The 18,002-nt window shown below is 36.6% G+C and overlaps 1 protein-coding gene across 4 annotated transcripts in view; it reads left to right on the top strand.

Moving 5' to 3' along the window:
- Nucleotides 1-18,002, top strand: part of LOC145680673 (uncharacterized) — a 613,323-nt gene that overhangs the window by 534,947 nt on the left and 60,374 nt on the right. Inside the window, exon 4 of one of the 4 annotated variants that reach the window (XM_081751490.1) lies at nt 4,489-4,822. The exons of the other annotated variants lie outside the window; for them this stretch is intronic. Within the exon in view, the coding sequence (XP_081607616.1) occupies nt 4,489-4,807 (319 nt within the window). The 3' untranslated portion in view covers nt 4,808-4,822. Of the gene's footprint in view, nt 1-4,488; nt 4,823-18,002 lie in introns of those variants that run through there. 4 annotated transcript variants of the gene reach the window in all.

Raw genomic sequence — 18,002 nt, 5'->3', positions numbered from 1 at the left:
GTGTGTGGCCGGCCGTACAGCCTATGTAGATACATTTGAACCCGTGACTCGCTCTAAGAACGGAGGTTTCTCATATTGCCTTATTGTTATTGACAGCTTCACCCGATATGTGAATTTATTTCCATTAAGGAAGATTACAGCAAAAGCGGTTTCGTCGTGCTTGGTGGAATTTTTTTGCAGACACGGTGTGTACCGAAAGATCATCAGTGACAACCATCAAAGCTTTTCTGGGAAATTGTGGACGGAAACTTTACGCATATTAGGGTCGAAGAGCATTAAGATTTCTCTATACAGGCCAAAGGGGAATAAATCTGAAAAAGTTGTTAAGGATTGCAAGATGATGTTGGCCATGTATAATGAAGAGCATGACCAATGGGCGAAAGATTTGAGATTTATTGAGTTTGCTCTAAACTCGAGAACATGTGCGGCCACTCAATATACTCCTTTTGAATTGCATTATGGTCGCAGTGTATCTTCTCCCTTGGACCCACTTTTGTCTCCAGTTGAAAGTGAAGAACAGAGCGAGGATTCGTACCCCCGCTATGCGTGGGAAATTAAGTCTAGGGTTAAACGGGCTTTTGAGCGTGCAAATGAAATTCAAAAGAAGAGACACGCCACTCAGAAAAGGTTTTATGATAGGTCGCGCTTGCCTAACCCCTTCAGAATCGGACAAAAGGTGTGGGTGAAATCAGTCAGGCTTTCTTGCCTAGCGAAATCTGTTACGAAGTCGTTCTTACCCAAATACGATGGTCCTTACGTAATAAAGTCGAAGCTTGCAGAAAATACTTATTTAGTCAGGAATGTCTTTGACAACAAGGAAATAAGGGTCAATTGTGACTTCTTTAAGAAGTTTTATGAGCCCCCGGCCTTTGCAAGACATCTTCCTGAACAGAAAGAAGACTACCATGTGCCGAGGAAAAAGGTTAACAATAGTTGTGAGGGACACACGCGCTTGAAAGTCCCGGAACAAAAGTATATATAGGGATTGAAAAGACAAACTTTCCACATCTATAATTCGTTATTGGCGTCAAAATAGTTCTTTTCTTTGTTCACTACTTTAGTTTGCCGTCAATTGTCATTAGTAACTAAGCTTGAATAGGAAAGAGTGGGAAATAGTTTTTTTTTTAAAAAAAACTTTCTAATGTTGGGTGGTCATTCGTTGTACAGTGCCTTCTTTGATTTTGTTGTTGTTCCCCCCTTTTTTTTCCCCACATTTTAAAAAAAAAGTGATATAAGAATTGTGAACTTAGAAAACTGGACATATTTCCTTTTACGTCTGACCGAGATAAACCCTGAGGATTCTTCTCCGAGTTCAGTCTAAATATGGAGAAGAAGAATTATTTTAAGAAACCGAAGAAGTCTGTTAGACATGTATTTTGCGCAGCCAGACCGGATCCTGCTAATCCTATAGAACTTATACTCCTGTTCAATGTGGACTCTAACAAGAACAATAAGCGAAGATTAAAACGATCAGATGAAAATAACCCCGACCATAAGATCCAAAAAATAGACCCGTCGACATGTTCGCTGCAGGAGATTAGGTTGCTGCAAACTGTAAAAGATACGGCTCCGACTCCGGAACCTGAGGGAACTGGTTCGACCCCCGGTCGAGTTCCCTCACACGACCACGAAGCAGGGAACGACGATGTTCTTTGCCTCTGTTTCGACGAAGATTTTCTTCCACTAACTCCAGGACGTGACATTGACGTTGAAAATGTCCCTATAACTGATTCTCCGGCTAGAAGGAAACTGAAATTTTGACTCCGGGAAAATCTCTACTACAAGGACTCTACAGTGGTGTTAGTGACTGTGTTCAGTAGGAACAATTATCTAAGTGTAAGTGTGTATTGAAATTAAGATATGAATTTTTGTGAAATATAGAACTGAACCAGACTTTGAACAATTATTGACTTTATGAGTGAATTAGTTCGTGTGTTTTATTATTTTGATATACATTTTTTTCTGTTAATAAGACAGTGAAAAGGAAATTATCTAAAACAATGAACAATTGAGGATGAATTCAAAGACTTTGGACTATAATACAGAGAATTTTCTTTTTTTTCCTTTTTTTTAAGGAGGTAGGCTATGCTATAGCACCTTTGGTGCATAGCTGTTTCATTTGTAAATATTTTTGTAATTAAATTAGTATTTAATATAATTTTAGTATTGTTTTAGTGGTATGAAAAATCCTTGGCCAAGGTACTTATGTATATAGTGCTAATTTTTTGCTTTGTTTTTATATATTTTAAAATGTTAAGAATCTTGTGTAAATGAATTCTTGTTATGCCTCTAACATTTTTTTTTATTATTTTAGCAGTTTTAGAAAGTTACAAAATGAGCTCTGGACTTGACTCCCCTATACGCCGTGGGAAGCTTCACTTTCTATTTTTCGTTTTTTTTTTTTTACAGGGAAGAAGGGGGAAATTGTGTGGAAAGCTGACCACTTGGCGAGAGGCTTGAGACTATATAAGTCAACCCACCCCTTCTTCCAGGATTCACTTCTTATAAGATTTTCTTCGGGGACTCTCTTGTTCCGGTAAGAGGGTTGTCTCTATGTCCAGACATAGGTGAATAAAGTTCTTTTTTTTTACTTTAAGAATTTTTGGACGGAGCGGGCGGAATGAGCTGCTCCTGATAGTTTTGAGCAGGTTTCTAAGTGATGAAGCCTGCGACTTCGTAAACAATAGCTAGATCATTATTTTTTTTTAGGGACATAGGCCAGAGTAGCCCGAAATGAGGGTTTCTCTTTAGATTTTAATGCTGGCACTGGTTCTGTCTGAGAGAATGACTTGGGCAGTTACCTTTTCGGTGCTTGCCGGGATGAGAATTTTAATGAGGTTCTCGGATGATTTTAAGGGCTCGGGAATTCACGAAGGCTGGAGTGAGGCTTGAGTTCCTGTTCGAGTCCATAATAATAATTTAAGGTTCTTTAGAGAAATTAGAGGAACTTGTTAGGAGACAGCAGGCCTAATAGTGGAGGTCTCTGCCTTTAGGAGGGCTTGCGGTTACAGAGCGAGTAACCTCATGGTACAGATATTTTAACTAGTCAATAAAGAGATATTCCAGGGCAATTTCAGGTTTTTATTTAAGCTGATACTCTTTTGTCGACCTTAGTTTATGTTTATAAATTTTTTCCTTGATAGGCTGGAGAAGCGACGAAGGGGGAGGCATTCCTCCCATAATCTATGAATCTTGGCTTCTTTTTTTTTCTTCTTTTTTTTACTTGTTTATTACTTTGACATACCCCTAGAGAGCTAAAGAAGCAAGATTCCCGCTTAATACTCTCTTCCAACCTACCTTGTTACTTCTGTGGATATAAGGTGGCGGATTGATAGGAAGGAAGAGAGAGGGCGGGCTAAGGAATAGCACCTGTCTAGCCAATTCAGACAGAATTCTCCCTTATTCAAATAATATCCTGAGTCTCTATGTAAATCGTATTTCAGAATTTCAATGACAAATTGCTGTTTGTGAATTTACTATTTAATGTCCCTTTTTAGCATGAAATTTGTACAAGACCTGAGAATTGAACCTATTTTGAATTCTGCTTAACTTACTTTATACATATTTACTTACAGCTTAAAAACACTTGGCATATGTAAACTCAAAACTAGAATCAACCTTATATTCTTGTTTAGCGCCCACAGAAGGAATGATAAAAATTTCACTACATCCTCTTGTACAACAGTAAAAATCAGTGACTGCTGACTGACCTATCTTCTTTATTTGTTCTGTCAACGCTTTTGTAATGACTTGGGTCATTTGCTTGTGTAGCACACGGACGGAAAATACACACTAAGCAAAACTGATAGTTAGGCGCTGGACAATTTCATTTTGATTAATTTCCTTTATACGTATATACCACGCGCGGCTTTTATTGCGATTTCAATAAATTTATAAATGCTAGGTTTTATTAACACTTTTATTATTTATTATTGATTAATATCATGTAATGTTTTTTTAAATGAAATCTGTGAGTTTTACGTCCCACGGTTATGCCGGTTAGGCTAAAGGAGACGGTGATTATGAGAAATGAATGAAATGGTGGAATGAAGAAAGTGGGAGGAAACGGGAGAACCCCGAGAAAACCCACGCACACGGTGTTTGTCCACCACAAAGTTCACTTGGCGGGAGCAGGGTTTGAACCCGGGACCCCATGCACCAGAGGTGAACGCTCTACCACTGAGCCACTGCGGCCCCTGTTTTTTTTTAAGTATACATTTTACAGGTCTTACATATTGCTTGCCTGAAGATATTTTAAATCGGAAATATGCCACAAATATCAACATGATTTTTTAAAAAAATATTGTCTTGCCATACGTCATAACTATTTTCAATCAATATATGAGTATTATTTGATGGTATTCAACATATCATAGTTATGGAACATACTTAGATTTCATAGATATGCATTATATTCGTATAGAATTAACTAGTATAAAGAATACATGTTTTTTTAATATAGTAGACATGACACATTTCTATTTCCAGAGAATGTGATTTGGTGACTTCTTCCGAATTCTTGAGTGGAAGTGTGAAGAATCTTCAAAATGTACGAAGCCTCTACCATTATCCATGTTCCTGGTGTTCCAAGGTCTTTTATCAGTCCGGTGACTTAAATAAACACGTTCGCGTCCACACAGGAGAGAAACCCTATGAATGTAACGTTTGTTCCAAACGATTCAGTGATAACAGTTCCTGGAACAAACATAGGAGAACTCATATTTTGAAACCGTTTCTTTGTAAGGTTTGTAATAGAAGTTTTTCCACTGAACAGAAGTTAGAAAAACATTCATTATTGAATCATTGATGTACTATTCTTAGAAGAGAAAAAATGCTTATATGTTTTGGTTTCAAGTTTTAAAAGTACTGTATTCGGTTTTATGCTTTAAATGTCATTTGAAAAATGTGTCAATGAAGTTCAGCTATAGCTGTCCAAGATTCCATGTTACTATAAAGAAGCAATCATATAACAGTTATTTTGTATTGTCTGAATATAAAAGGAAATATCTCATAAAGAATAAAAAGGAAAAAAAAAACATTTACAGAGGCTATCTTGGTAAAGAAAGTTGTTCTAATTTTTGTAAATTAGTAAAGTGTCCTTTGTTATACAGTTACATTTGATAAGAACTTCGTATATGCTATCCACTGCGTATTTTCTAGTAAGCAGTCAAGTGACTCGGGGAATAGATAGACGTAACCCATTCTGTGTTATCCATCAACAGTTTTGTTACAAGTGAACCAGAGTGGCTTAGTTGAATAACAGTCTGTGAAGTTATATGTGTATAATTTGTATTCGAAATTAGAAGTATTGAAGATGTATTTTTGAACATATTTCAGGTCATTTGTATATGTGTTAGAAGGTGTATTGCAGAAAGAACCTAAGTCCATTTTGTGTAGCTTTTCGATATTAAAGAAAAAGTATTTAAATCCAGGAGTGCAGACTATTCTTGCGCTCAACTTAAAGTTCATTGTTGCGTTTAAACGATTGTAACACCTTTGACTTGTACCCTTTCTATGCACAAAGTTGTGTATACTCCTAGACAATCGGAAGACTTCATATACCACATTTCAAGGAAATGCGACTCGGTCTCCTTCTGCAACCATCAATTCAAATATTTTGTTTATATGTAAAAAAATTTTACAGTGACCAATTTGTAGTTTCTTACTATGACTGCAACAACTAAGAAAGGATAATAAATTACAAAATACCTTGTGATACCAGTGTTTATCTTATCAACGCTTATGTGGAAAGATCATATTAGGATCATGGATCGGTTATCTGGTACCTAAGGAATGACTGCATAGCTCGTATCTTATAGGGCCCACTCACGGTCCACGGTTTGCGCAAACATCATGTTTGTGCAAACATCGTGTTTGCGCAAACACTCGGCCACACACGATACAACTGTTTGCATAAACTTCAGTTCAATTTTGAGTTTAATCGCGTAAGCATGTCCACTGAAGCAGCTTGTTTAGCGATAGTAATTGCTTGTGCTTTGGAAGCGGAAATATCCGCGAAACCAAAAAGAAAGAAGAGGGTGTGGATGAAAGAGTGGTTGATTATGACACATACATTGGCAACATTATTCACAATGTAGATGTACTATTCCAGCAAACTCAAGAATTTTGACTGTGCATCCTAGAAGTATATATAGCAACTAAATTACTTACATGTTAACTTTTCCAGTGAAAATGCTAAACACTTGTCTTCAACACTACTTTCACTATCATCTATGTCAGTTAATATTTCGTCTTTGTCTGAATCTGACTCTTGTAAATTTATTTTTATGGGTTCCAAAAACTGTAAGCACAAAAAATAATTCTTCGAGCTTGACTTCGTAGCACTTGAAAGAAAAAGAAAAAAAGGAAGACAGAAAATAAAACTTCTGCTGTACTCGGTATGCTTAAAGACATTGTCAACTATAATTTTGGAGAATAAACGAACTACCATGAAAGAAAGCAACGAGACACTGATGAATTCTACACTAGCCCCTTTCTTTCCTTCTCCGTTTTCATAACAAGTAGCACCCTTGTTCTTCGTGTAGGTGTCACGAAAGTAATCCATCTGATTCCTAAGCAACTCGATATGCTCGAGTTTGTTTTGGGTTACGATAATTTATGACACCATTCAGACGCCTGATGCTTTTAATTCCCTTATAGAGGAGACAAGAGGGTGTTAAAAGTCGCACATAAGGCAGTGGAACGTGAAAGAAAAAAAAGAAAGTACTGCGTTCCTTCTGTCGAATAAGAAAGGGTCTATCTTGAAGTAAATTTCAAAACAAATTACAAACGTCCCATGCTTTATTCTTACGATGATGGCAAAGATTGCAAAGGTATGTAGCCACGGGGGAAAAGGGGGCTCTGTCTTTCCGAACTATTTCCAGCTCCAAAATGAGGTTCGTCTGGTATATGTTTAATAAACTTATTTAATAGTTAATGCAAATGAAGGACTTTATAATAAAACATAATTTAAAAAAAAATCAATCATCATCAATACGGTTTCTATACCTAATTGAATCAACTAAAATTAATCATATGCTTTATATTCTCATTTCCCTAACTGGGTGCACTGTGAACTCACTACTATATTATTGCATAATAATATCGGAGTTAATATTTTTTCGTTTTTTTCCCTCTTTAGTATTTTAACCTACACAAACACAAAGTCAGATAAACAGACTGCTATAAACAGCATTTATTTTCTTATGAATAGCTTATTGATTCATCTTTTGCACTCTGGTTTTTAACTTCAGTACTGTCACGATCCGTCTTTTGATAAGGAAGCATTGTGAAAATATAATATGCGCATAGTATGTATGTATGTATGATAAGTTAAAATGCTTTCATGTTGTGAAAGAGGTAATTTGTTCTGCTTTTAATATGTGAAAAGCTTGCCTCCCCCTGAAAGTAATGTTCTCCTAGAACAACTTGCTGGCTACACCCCTGATTATCCTGTAATAAAAGTTGTGAGTTCTATTTGCAAATCGAAACAAAATCCACTGGAAATTAGACGCGGGACTCAACGCTCGTTTTACTAATTGTTTTATATGGAAGCCTTTCAAAGCGTCTATCATGACAACCAGTTGACATAGAAAGATGTAGTTTTCACGTATTTGTTCGTAATTCTTTTCTCTACTTGGTAAAGTGAGCAGTTAATGTGCTAGTGCAATATTTCTAAGTAGCGCCTGTGATATTGTCAAGATTCGCAGTAGCGCGAGAAGACAGCGTGCATAACTGCTTGTCGCGAACTGTCAACACCGCTCAATGCCAATTGGACGCCGTGTGAAGCCAACACAAGGCCATGATCGTTTCTCATCTGAAATCTGCAATAACTTCTCATATGCCGCATTTTTCAAATTCCTGTTTTTATAATCTTCACTCTTTACCTTCCACAGTTCAGGCAAATTTCGATAAAGGTCAATAAATTATCGCCAGAATTCTTGATTCCTATTCATTGACGCCATAGCGCAAGAAATAAGCGTCTGTACACTAGGCTTCCTACTCGGAAATAAAGCTCGTGTTTGCACAAATATGCCCATACACGGTCCACGTGTTTGCGCAAACATCATGTTCGTGTAAACAATTTTCGAACGAGTTCGATGTGGAAAATGTTTGCACAAACGTTTGCGCAAACAGTTCATACATCGCCACACACGGTCAAACTGTTTGCACAAACAGCCTTGTTTGCGCAAACCATGGACCGTGAGTGGGCCTCTTTAAATAGCACAACTTTATTGGCAACTTAACGAAAACTAATAGGCTAGATTCCACAATAACAAAAACACAAAGTCCATATTTCCAACATTTAATATAAAATCTGATATTCGTTACTGTTAATTTCTTCTTACTGAATTTCCCCTAACGGAAGTTTTTAACATCATGGGACATTTGAATGAACCCATCCGGCCACTTTCTACACAAAGTTAAATCTTCGTAGCATACAACTGTTATGTAAACAATATTATTTGATTATAGGTTTCGTTGTACAACTCCTTCCATTGTTACTTTAATGATTTTTGTCTTTAATTCCTGGTAATTGATAATTAATTTAAGAATTACCACACACACTTTATATATATATATAAAGGCACGGAACTGTACACTATTATTTAGGTAGAACACTCGACATTTCGCATCTTGAAATTCAGTAATGCCAGGTTCTATTTTTTTAAAAAAATCTCTCCAATCTTGGTCGTCAAATATCCGTCATTCTTGAGAAATATCCGTACGTTCACTGTAAAAGAAAAAAAAAAAACACGGAACTTATCATGAGTACCACTGATTATTCCAAGAGGTGTCTCCGCAGGAAATTCTTCCGTTGTCATATCTCTGATCGTGTTGAATATAGATTACAAGTATTTCCGGAGTACTTCTATCTTCCATTTATTTAAGTCTTTTCCCAGACATGAATGGAAATATTTTCACTAATATACAACAAATAAATTGCACTTCAGGTATTTTTGCAGAGAGGGGGGAAATAGAGGCTGACACTAAGGACAATTTATCTTTTTAAAGTAATTGATACTACCCCAAGTCAATAACTTTGACTTCCTCATACTGATTCCTTCACATCCTGGTACACTATTATTTAGGTAGAACACTCGACTTTTTTCTCTCAGTCTACTCTGGTCAGAGAAGTTTTAGTTATTATCCCTTGGATATAAGCATCATCTATAAAGATACCAATTTGGTACTTTTGTTTGAAGCAATGAATAATATATTTTATAAATATTTTATGGATACAAATAGTTCACAAACTTATGGAAAACGCATGTACTGTAACTCGTTTCCTTGAGAATTAGTAACACTGTACATTCCTCTACTACAACTGTCTTATATTCGCGCTGTGTTCGTTCATATAGAGAGTAGTAACGGATTCGTGTATGTGGCAAAACGGAATACTTCTCCACTTTCGACCAGTGTAATTGGAACAATTGTATCCAAGACTTTCAATATGTTACGTGTATCAAGAGCAGCAGTGTCCAAGGTGATGGCGTACTCAGAACTTCTGGTAAGATATCACCACCAAAGAGAAATAGTGGACGGAAACGAAGCCAAGGTGTTATAAAGAACTAGAGGTAATGCGGCACCGACTGATTGTTGAACTTATACATATTTACTGTCTGAAACGACCTGTTTCCACAATCACAGTGTGACATGAGCTGCATAACGCTAGTATCCACAGTGAAGATGTTTCGGACCATCTACTTCAAGTATAGCGGCGGCTTTGTGCTTGTGTGGGCTGCACTTTCATAAAACTCTGTTAATTCTATCATTACTCTTAAAGGACGAATTACTGACTGGCAGTAATTATGTAAATATTCTAGATATCCAGTTTCATTCTGTGGTACAGATATTGTTTCGTGACAATGAAGGAGCCAAGATGAGAATCCGCCAGGACACATTGCCAGATGTATTCAGGCATTGTTGGAGGAACATCAGGTCAGGCGCAACTTCAGTCTTTTTCTCCTGGCCCGTTCAATCCTTTGACTTTAACATTATTAAACATCTATGGTCAGTTTAGAGCAGCAAGTTATGTGGAGATATCGTTTTCTATCATCAGTGACACATTTAGGAGCTGTAATGAGTGAAGCGTAGTCCATTATTCCATTGGAAACGATTCAGGAGTTTTGTGCTTTAACTTAACATTGTATATAAGCTATACTGAAAGCTGAATTTGCCCGTCACCATATTAATCAGGTATGTTGCACTTTGTTACGGTGTTTCAATTGTTTTGATAACAGTTTGTGTCTGGAAGATACTAGTACGTCACGCTCACAGTAATTTTATCAGCGAGCTTGGATAATAGTGATGTGATGTGCATTGTTGCCACCAACATGGAAGGTTCAACCGTTCAATTTATGTGGAAAATACTGTTTGGATGGAATTTAAAGGGATCTACTAAAAATGGAAACACTCCTTTGAGAAAAAACTCGAGAATGTTTTGACGAGGCTACTATACTGTTGTGTAACACGATGAAAAAATACTATACAGGCTGAACGGTAACTACGTGGACAAACTTGGAGGAGTGATACCACATCCAAAAAGCAAAAAAGTCCTAGTTAACATGGGGAAATTCCGTCCCGTTTAGGAGTGACAGCGTGTCGAAAGCGTGGGAACATGAACTTCAGAGGCCAATATGCGTGAGTGCGGGATTAACAACATGTGACACTTCTTTCCTTCACAGCACGTCCGGGAATCCCTCCGTTCCTTTGGGGAATCCAGTGCGCACGCATTGCGGCGTTTTCAAACATGCATTTTTCAATAGGGTAGGTATGACTTCCTAAGTGACGTTTTTAACCGCACATCCTACGGTGTATTGTTTTTGAACTATTGCCCTCTGAACTTCATGTTCCCACGCTTTCGACACTCTGTCACTCCTAAACGGGACGGAATTTCCCCATGTTTACTAGGACTTTTTTTTTGCTTCTTTTTGGATGTAGTATCACACCTCCAAGTTTGTCCACGTTGTTACTGGAGGAAATAATTTTTTAGTCCTCGTTCTTTGCATTCTCTTCCGCACAGTGTGAGGCAGATTCAACCTAAAGCGAATGGACAAGGGAGCGTCTATCTGAGCCTAGAAGGGAGCGTCTTCTCGGAAGAGTCAGAATTGTTAATAGATATCTTGGTTTGGCTTCTGTTCTAGTATAATTCATTTAAGAATGAAGTTAGTCCCTGAATGCTCGTACAAGTATGCACATGTAGAGTTGTTATACAAAGTGGCAAGATAATAAATACATTGACAAACTGGAGGAGAAGATAGTAGACATTCAGTTAGGCAAAATGTGTTAAATGGACATGTGAGAGGCATTGAAAAAGCTGCGATGCCGCTGATATAATGTTATATATATATATATATATATATATATATATATATATATATATATATATATATATATATATATATATATATATATATATATATATATATATATATATATATATATATTATGGCCGCTGAAAGATATTGCTACCGGATCAAAATATTACATAGAAAGCCATACCAAACAAGTGCAATGACGTGCAGATCTAAGTGAAGCGGTCGCCGCACGGGTAGAGGTCTGTTGTACAGGTAGATGGAGAGTCCACGTATATTTTCTCCACCTATTAGGATCCATGCTGCACCACAAAGCTTCGCTTCCATCTATACGTTATTGTCTTGTTGGGTGTGACTTTTAGTGTATTATTTTGACCCAACAACGATATCTTACCACGTTAATGAGATATTTGACATTGTATCAGCGGTTTTGTCACTTTTTCAATGCCTCTTACGTGAAAACGGTGCCTTTTTAGACCCGTGTTTATCTGACTTTTTGTGCTTAATTTCATGTCTATTATCACATCCAGTTTGTCGGTGTATTATCTAGCACCTTACATATGAGTTTTTTTTTTTAAATATATAACAATAATCCTATCATACCCATTCTTTTTCACAATATGTTCACCTAGACAGGCATTTAAATAAGAAAATTCAACCCTAATTAAAAAGGTACGTACTTAAAATACACGGAGTAAAAATAAAGTTCGAAAATTAGGGTACGCAAAATACGCAGCGGCGCAAATTACGTGTGCGAACACGGCATTATTATGTATTATGATGTTGAATATTAGAAAAATAATGAGTTAAGAGAAGATATAAAATTTTACTTTTTGCTTCCAGGCAAAAGGACTTAACGATCCATTCCGGATTCGTCGGAGGAATCAATAAAACGATACCTCAAACTGGTGAAAACCTGTTTCGTTATCAGTGCTCCTGGTGTTCCAAAGCATTCTGTAAGTCCGGCGACTGGAAGAAACACATTCGCATTCATACTGGAGAGAAACCATATAAGTGTAATATTTGTTCCAGACGTTTCGCTGATAACAGTTCCTGGAACAAACATGTTAGAAATCATACATCGAATAAACCGTTTCACTGTAAATTTTGTGGTAGAAATTTTCCTACGGAAGAGAAACTAAAAGAACATTCATGGAATCATAAGATTGTAACAAACTATTTCTGACAATGTTTCTGTAGACAGCCTCAAAAATAGTGTTTGGTCTCCTATATTATAAATGCCACACGTACATTTCAATTTACGTAGGGTGAGTTCGCTAATAGTCGACCGCCATCCAATAGTCGACCATTTTTGCTTACTATTGTGTATATAAAATATATCTGATGGTCTTTTGGAGCGGAAAGTGATTCACGACAAAGCTAGCATCATATACCACCAATGACAATCATTGTTTACCTCTCCCTTGGCCAGCTGGTCGTCTTTCACCGATAAATTTCGACGTATCTGTAGAATTACGACTCAGGTGCACAGTTTACGACAGCGTGTAATGGGAATCTTGTGCACCTGTTGTTTTTCGCTTTTCTTAGGATATAGATAGTACGTGAGGTAAGAAATGATTTTGTTACATTACTAAGTTATTCTAGAAGCTGTACAGTATAATTTGTCAATAACCGGAAAGTATTAAATGAAAAAATACATGTTAAAATGTGGTCGGAATTTGGCATTTTTTCTTTCCCATACAAACCAATTGTCGACCAAGGGTGGTCGATTATTGGATTATTTGAGAGTGCGCCAAATTGCTTCAAATTATTTCCTGTTTGGTATTAAGGTCTGTTTTTCAACATGCATGTATACAATTTTTGATTTCGTGACATATTCTAAAAATCGACCGCCTGTTTCTCGTGTTGGTCGACTATTGGAATATTTATTGCCACCTGTCGACCGCACTTTCATACTATGTTTTGCGTTTTGCTCATTGGAACTTGTTCAGTAACTTAGTTGAAAGTTTCTTTTTCTGACGATCTACTATTTCAATGTGAAACCAAGTTTTTTTTTTTTAACACGAGAACAAGAAGCCCTCCTCGCTGGTCTAATGGGTAGCACCCGTGCCTTTGGTGCTCTGTGTCTCGAGTTCAATTCCAAGTGGGAGAGCATAGAACGAATTAAAGCGGTCCGAATATTACTATAAACTGTAGGGCCACGTCTCTAAATAGTCTCGATGCTAAGAAGGGACGTTAAACCATAATAAACAAAGAAACAAGCAAACAAATGAGAACAAGAAGGGTTTCCTGTACATCTACCACGTCTTCCTGAATGAGAGAAATAATAATTTCTTGGAGGCATGTACCAGACACGTTGTCCAATGCCTAGCCTGCTGGATTACGAATTGGGAATGGAGAGATGTGCGGGTTGAAACTCCAATGCTGGCCCTTCTGACAGGTTTCTTAGGGGTTTTGTCAGTTATACAGGCACATGTCGTGATGTTACATAACAGGCTCTGGCCGACACCTTCCCTCATCCTTCTCCCTCCCCTATCCCGTCATGTGCCACAAATGCTTAAAGGACATAAATAAATTCAACAAAATTCCGGTAAGTGTTAACGTATTCTGTTTTGTAATAAAGTCCTGGGTTCAATTTTCCATGGGAATACAATTGGTTCGGAGCTCACGTTAAACTCTAGGTCTTACGTCCTTTGAGTGGGTCGCCAATGTTTTCAATAAGTGTACCTAAGCCTGTAATACTTTTCATCGATGGTCACAAAACTCACTTAACTTTTAAAGTAAACAAATTTTGTGACAACAACGAGATCATATTGTATGCCCTGTACCCTCATGCAACGCACATCTTGCAACCATGCGATGTATCCGTCTTTAAGGCGTTAAAAACAAATTGGAAATTCGTTGTTCGCAGCTATCTAACGGAACATAATTTATCTTCCATTACAAGAGTTCATTTGCACCACTTATTGCAGAGGTCCTAGCAACAGCAGCAACATCGTCAACAATTGGATTTCGCAAATGTGGACTGTATCCTTTCAATCCAGACGCTGTGGACTACACAAAATGCATCAAGAGTGTATGCAAAAACATAGAGAGTACACTTCCTCTCAGCCAAATGTTAGTGAAGAAGATCTTTGTACTGCAAGAAAAGTTATTACTGTGTACAAGGATGAACTTCAAAAGGCTGCGGTTGACTTCCAACGCAGTTCTTGAAGTTTTGAAACTTCCAGCAGAAAAGCCGATGGACGAAGCACTACAAACTGATGATAAAAGTGCCAACTTACCACTAGATGACGAAGTTGTAGTTGGTGATATCCCTGTAGTTGATGACAACAATGAACACCTGTCTCAAGCTACTCTCAATGTTGGAAAGGATTTACTAAATGATCTTCTCCAGTCATTGGCTGTTGAAGCCAACCAAAGTGCAACAACTGAAAACAGAGTGAATATAACACCTATTCTACCAACTAAACCTGAGGAATTCGACACCATTGCAACACAAGAGAAAGTGGAAATCAGTATTGTGCCAAACAAAGAATCAGTTATGTCTTATCCAACAACAGAATCAGAGTGGCCTTTAATTATTCTGAGAAAGGAAGCGTCTATTCCAGAATTTGTGCCATCAAATGCGAAGAAAGGAAACACATCAACTACACTGAATGAAACTGAACCTATGAAGGATATTCGGCAAGATATTTATTTCCCCAAAGACCCTCCTACTGAAGCTCTGGTTTCTATACCAGAACCACATCAAGCAACAATAGACATTGAAAGCGATGCTGTTACTGGACCAAGTGAATCAAGTCAGAAGAATATCGCAACAACACCTAAAACTATCAGACCAATATATATAACGCCAACTTTTAAAAAGCATCTGTTCTGGCCTAAGAGTCCAGTCAAAAAGCCTAAGAAGAAGGTAGAGAAGATACCATTTGCAATTAGCTCAGAAGAATATCGCCGCGCACTGACTACAAAACAAGAACAGAAGAAACTAGGGGAGGAAAAGAAACGCAAAAGGGATGAAAGAACAGCAAAAAAGAGCAACAAACTGGAAAATCCAAAGAAACGATCGAAGAAGACAACCACTGCTGTTGTAGAAGAACATCACAATGAAGAAGATGTAATTGATTACGGCGATGGAGCCATATGCGCAGGATGTGGAGTGATAATAAACGATTTTGGTTTGGAAAGTGAAAATAAACCAGTGGGTTGCGATCAATGTGATAAATGGTTCCATCTTCGGTGTACCAATTTATCTGGCTATGCATGGGAAGAACTTGCAGATAAGCTGTTTCTGTGCGCAGATTGTACCATATAAATGATTTGAATAAACAATCAGGAACTTACTGTTAACTTATTACATGAAAAGATAACTCAATGTGCTCTAGTAGCTCAAAAGAGAAACCTTATCATATATGAGACGATAACTCGACATGCTGAAGTAACAAAGGAGATAAATCTTATCATATTTGAGAAGATAACTCAATGTGCTCAAGTAACACAGGAGAGAAACATATTTCACACAGGAGAAAAGTGAACACTTAGGATTTTCTACATTATTAGAGACTTGTACTTTGTTTAGGATGTGTAAAACCGTAATATAAGTGATAAGATAACGTGTGCATATAACGCAGGAGAGAAGTCTTGTTTCACGTGGAAGATCTATTTAATATTCAAGTCCATTCCAAATAAAGTAGCTATGTATCAAATCCTAATAGCGTGACTCTTTCATTTATAATCACTAAGAAGAAAACCTTAATGAAAATTAAATAAAATCTATATAATCGTTTTGTCAAGTTCAAATCTCGCGAATAATACAATTTCGAAATATCATCTAAGGCAATCAATTACTTCTACGTGATAGAAACGATAGAAATTGCGCGCGGTCGACTAATAGCTTGAATGCGGTCGACTACTGAGCGATGATGGTCGACAAGTGGAAATTTTGATCAGTTTTCGTAAAATGTATTTTTATATCACTCCAAAACTTTAAAAGTGAGCATTTAACACACATCATGGTACAAAAGAACCCAAATAAAGCAAATAATTCACTTTTGTCAAATACTATGAAATCATCACGCTTTATAAGTGCTTAGAAATACAATTTTTTTTCAGCGGTCGACTATTGGCGAACTCACCCTATGCAATATCAATTGGATTATAACCGTCTAAGTGATATTAACAAGATACAATAGAAATTCATAATTTAGCCTGTGAAAGAAATTTTCTAACATTCATCCTACCTTACGAATAATAAGATTAGTCAATGACGGAAACCATAGCCATTCCTTGGAAGGACCATTCCTTCGAAGTGGCAACGCTGCTGCTTAGCGGACATAAATTTCCATGTATTATTTTCTTGCATATCAATGAGCTGAGATTCTTCCTTAAAAATATGAATAAAAAGAACTGAGTTTGCGAGAGTTAACCAATGACGTCACTACGTTAACAAATAGATTTCAGGACAAGTCAGCTAGAAGCAAGTATTGATTAATAACAAATATTTTTGGTTAGCTTCAGTTTCGCCACGACAAATCAAAACGTCAAAATAGGTCACACATTGTGTACGAAAATTATATTGTAAAACGTATGATATTTGTTAACCGATGAACAAAAATTTTTGTAGTTGTACAGTATATAATATACCATAGGCTTTAGTTTCAATGAAATCGATAATAGTGTGACAATGATGAGGGTGTATACGCATACATCCGCACAAGATTAACATTTTATTTAAATACAAAACCAAAGTTTTGGTTTATTTCCAAAATTCAGTGTATGCAATCAACATCATGAATCGATATGCTCAATAAACAAATGTTTATTAAAATCAAATTACGTAGCTTTTAATAGCTACTGAGAAAATCTAACGAACTTTTATTTTTATCGACTTTTGTGATTTCCTTCATTTTCTTTATTTTTTTCAAATTATTAATATTTTCTTCAGATCTCTTGGTTTCCTGGAAAAAAATTTATCTTTGGGATGAGATAAATGAAGAAGGTATCACAAGTGCGCTTTCTTCAAATAGGATGTCTCTGTTTATACCTGCGAAAATTTCCAGTTTCACTTTTACTCTTGAACAGATCTTTTTAAAACAAATTGATCGGATAATGTACGTTAGATTTTTAAAAAGTATTTTTTGCTGACCACTGGATAGGTCCAGTTTGATCTATCGTAGACGAACTCTACGACAAACTTTAGAGCTGATAGGACGTAAACGTTATTTTGTGAAATTTGTAGTGCGACCTTTCTAGAATGGGTTATGTTGCAACGAATGCTTATGATTTTATTACTAAAGTGCAGTGGTTTAACGGCTGTAGCGCTGTAATTTAACTCAAACTTTCAATCCATCCAGATTCCTATTAGCATCAAAATATGGTTGCTTCAGAATTGACAGAGGTACAATATCCTATCTCCTATTAATAACAGTAAATTTCAAATTTGGTAATTGGATTTATAAAGTTTTTCTAAGGAAAACTTTTTGCACGTGATTGATGCTTTCTTTTAATACCAACAAACTTTGAATCATAAAATAATAGTTGGAAATAGGATAAACAGAATGCCTACTGTGATATGTGTTAGTGTAAAGAAAGTGCTTATTAGTTTACTTCTTTAACTTTGACGTTCTGTCTGTTGAGTTGATCTGTGTCATGCAAGTTTGGTTAGCCATATTGAGTTTGAATTAGAAGTTAATTACTTGTTAAATAATATGTAGAATATAC

The sequence above is a fragment of the Thermobia domestica genome, chromosome 3 (assembly GCF_964235325.1).
Source record: "Thermobia domestica chromosome 3, izTheDome1.hap1.1, whole genome shotgun sequence".
NCBI lineage: Eukaryota > Metazoa > Arthropoda > Insecta > Zygentoma > Lepismatidae > Thermobia > Thermobia domestica.
The sequence above is the reverse complement of the archived record's forward strand: the minus strand, read 5'-3'. Positions and strand labels throughout refer to the sequence as shown.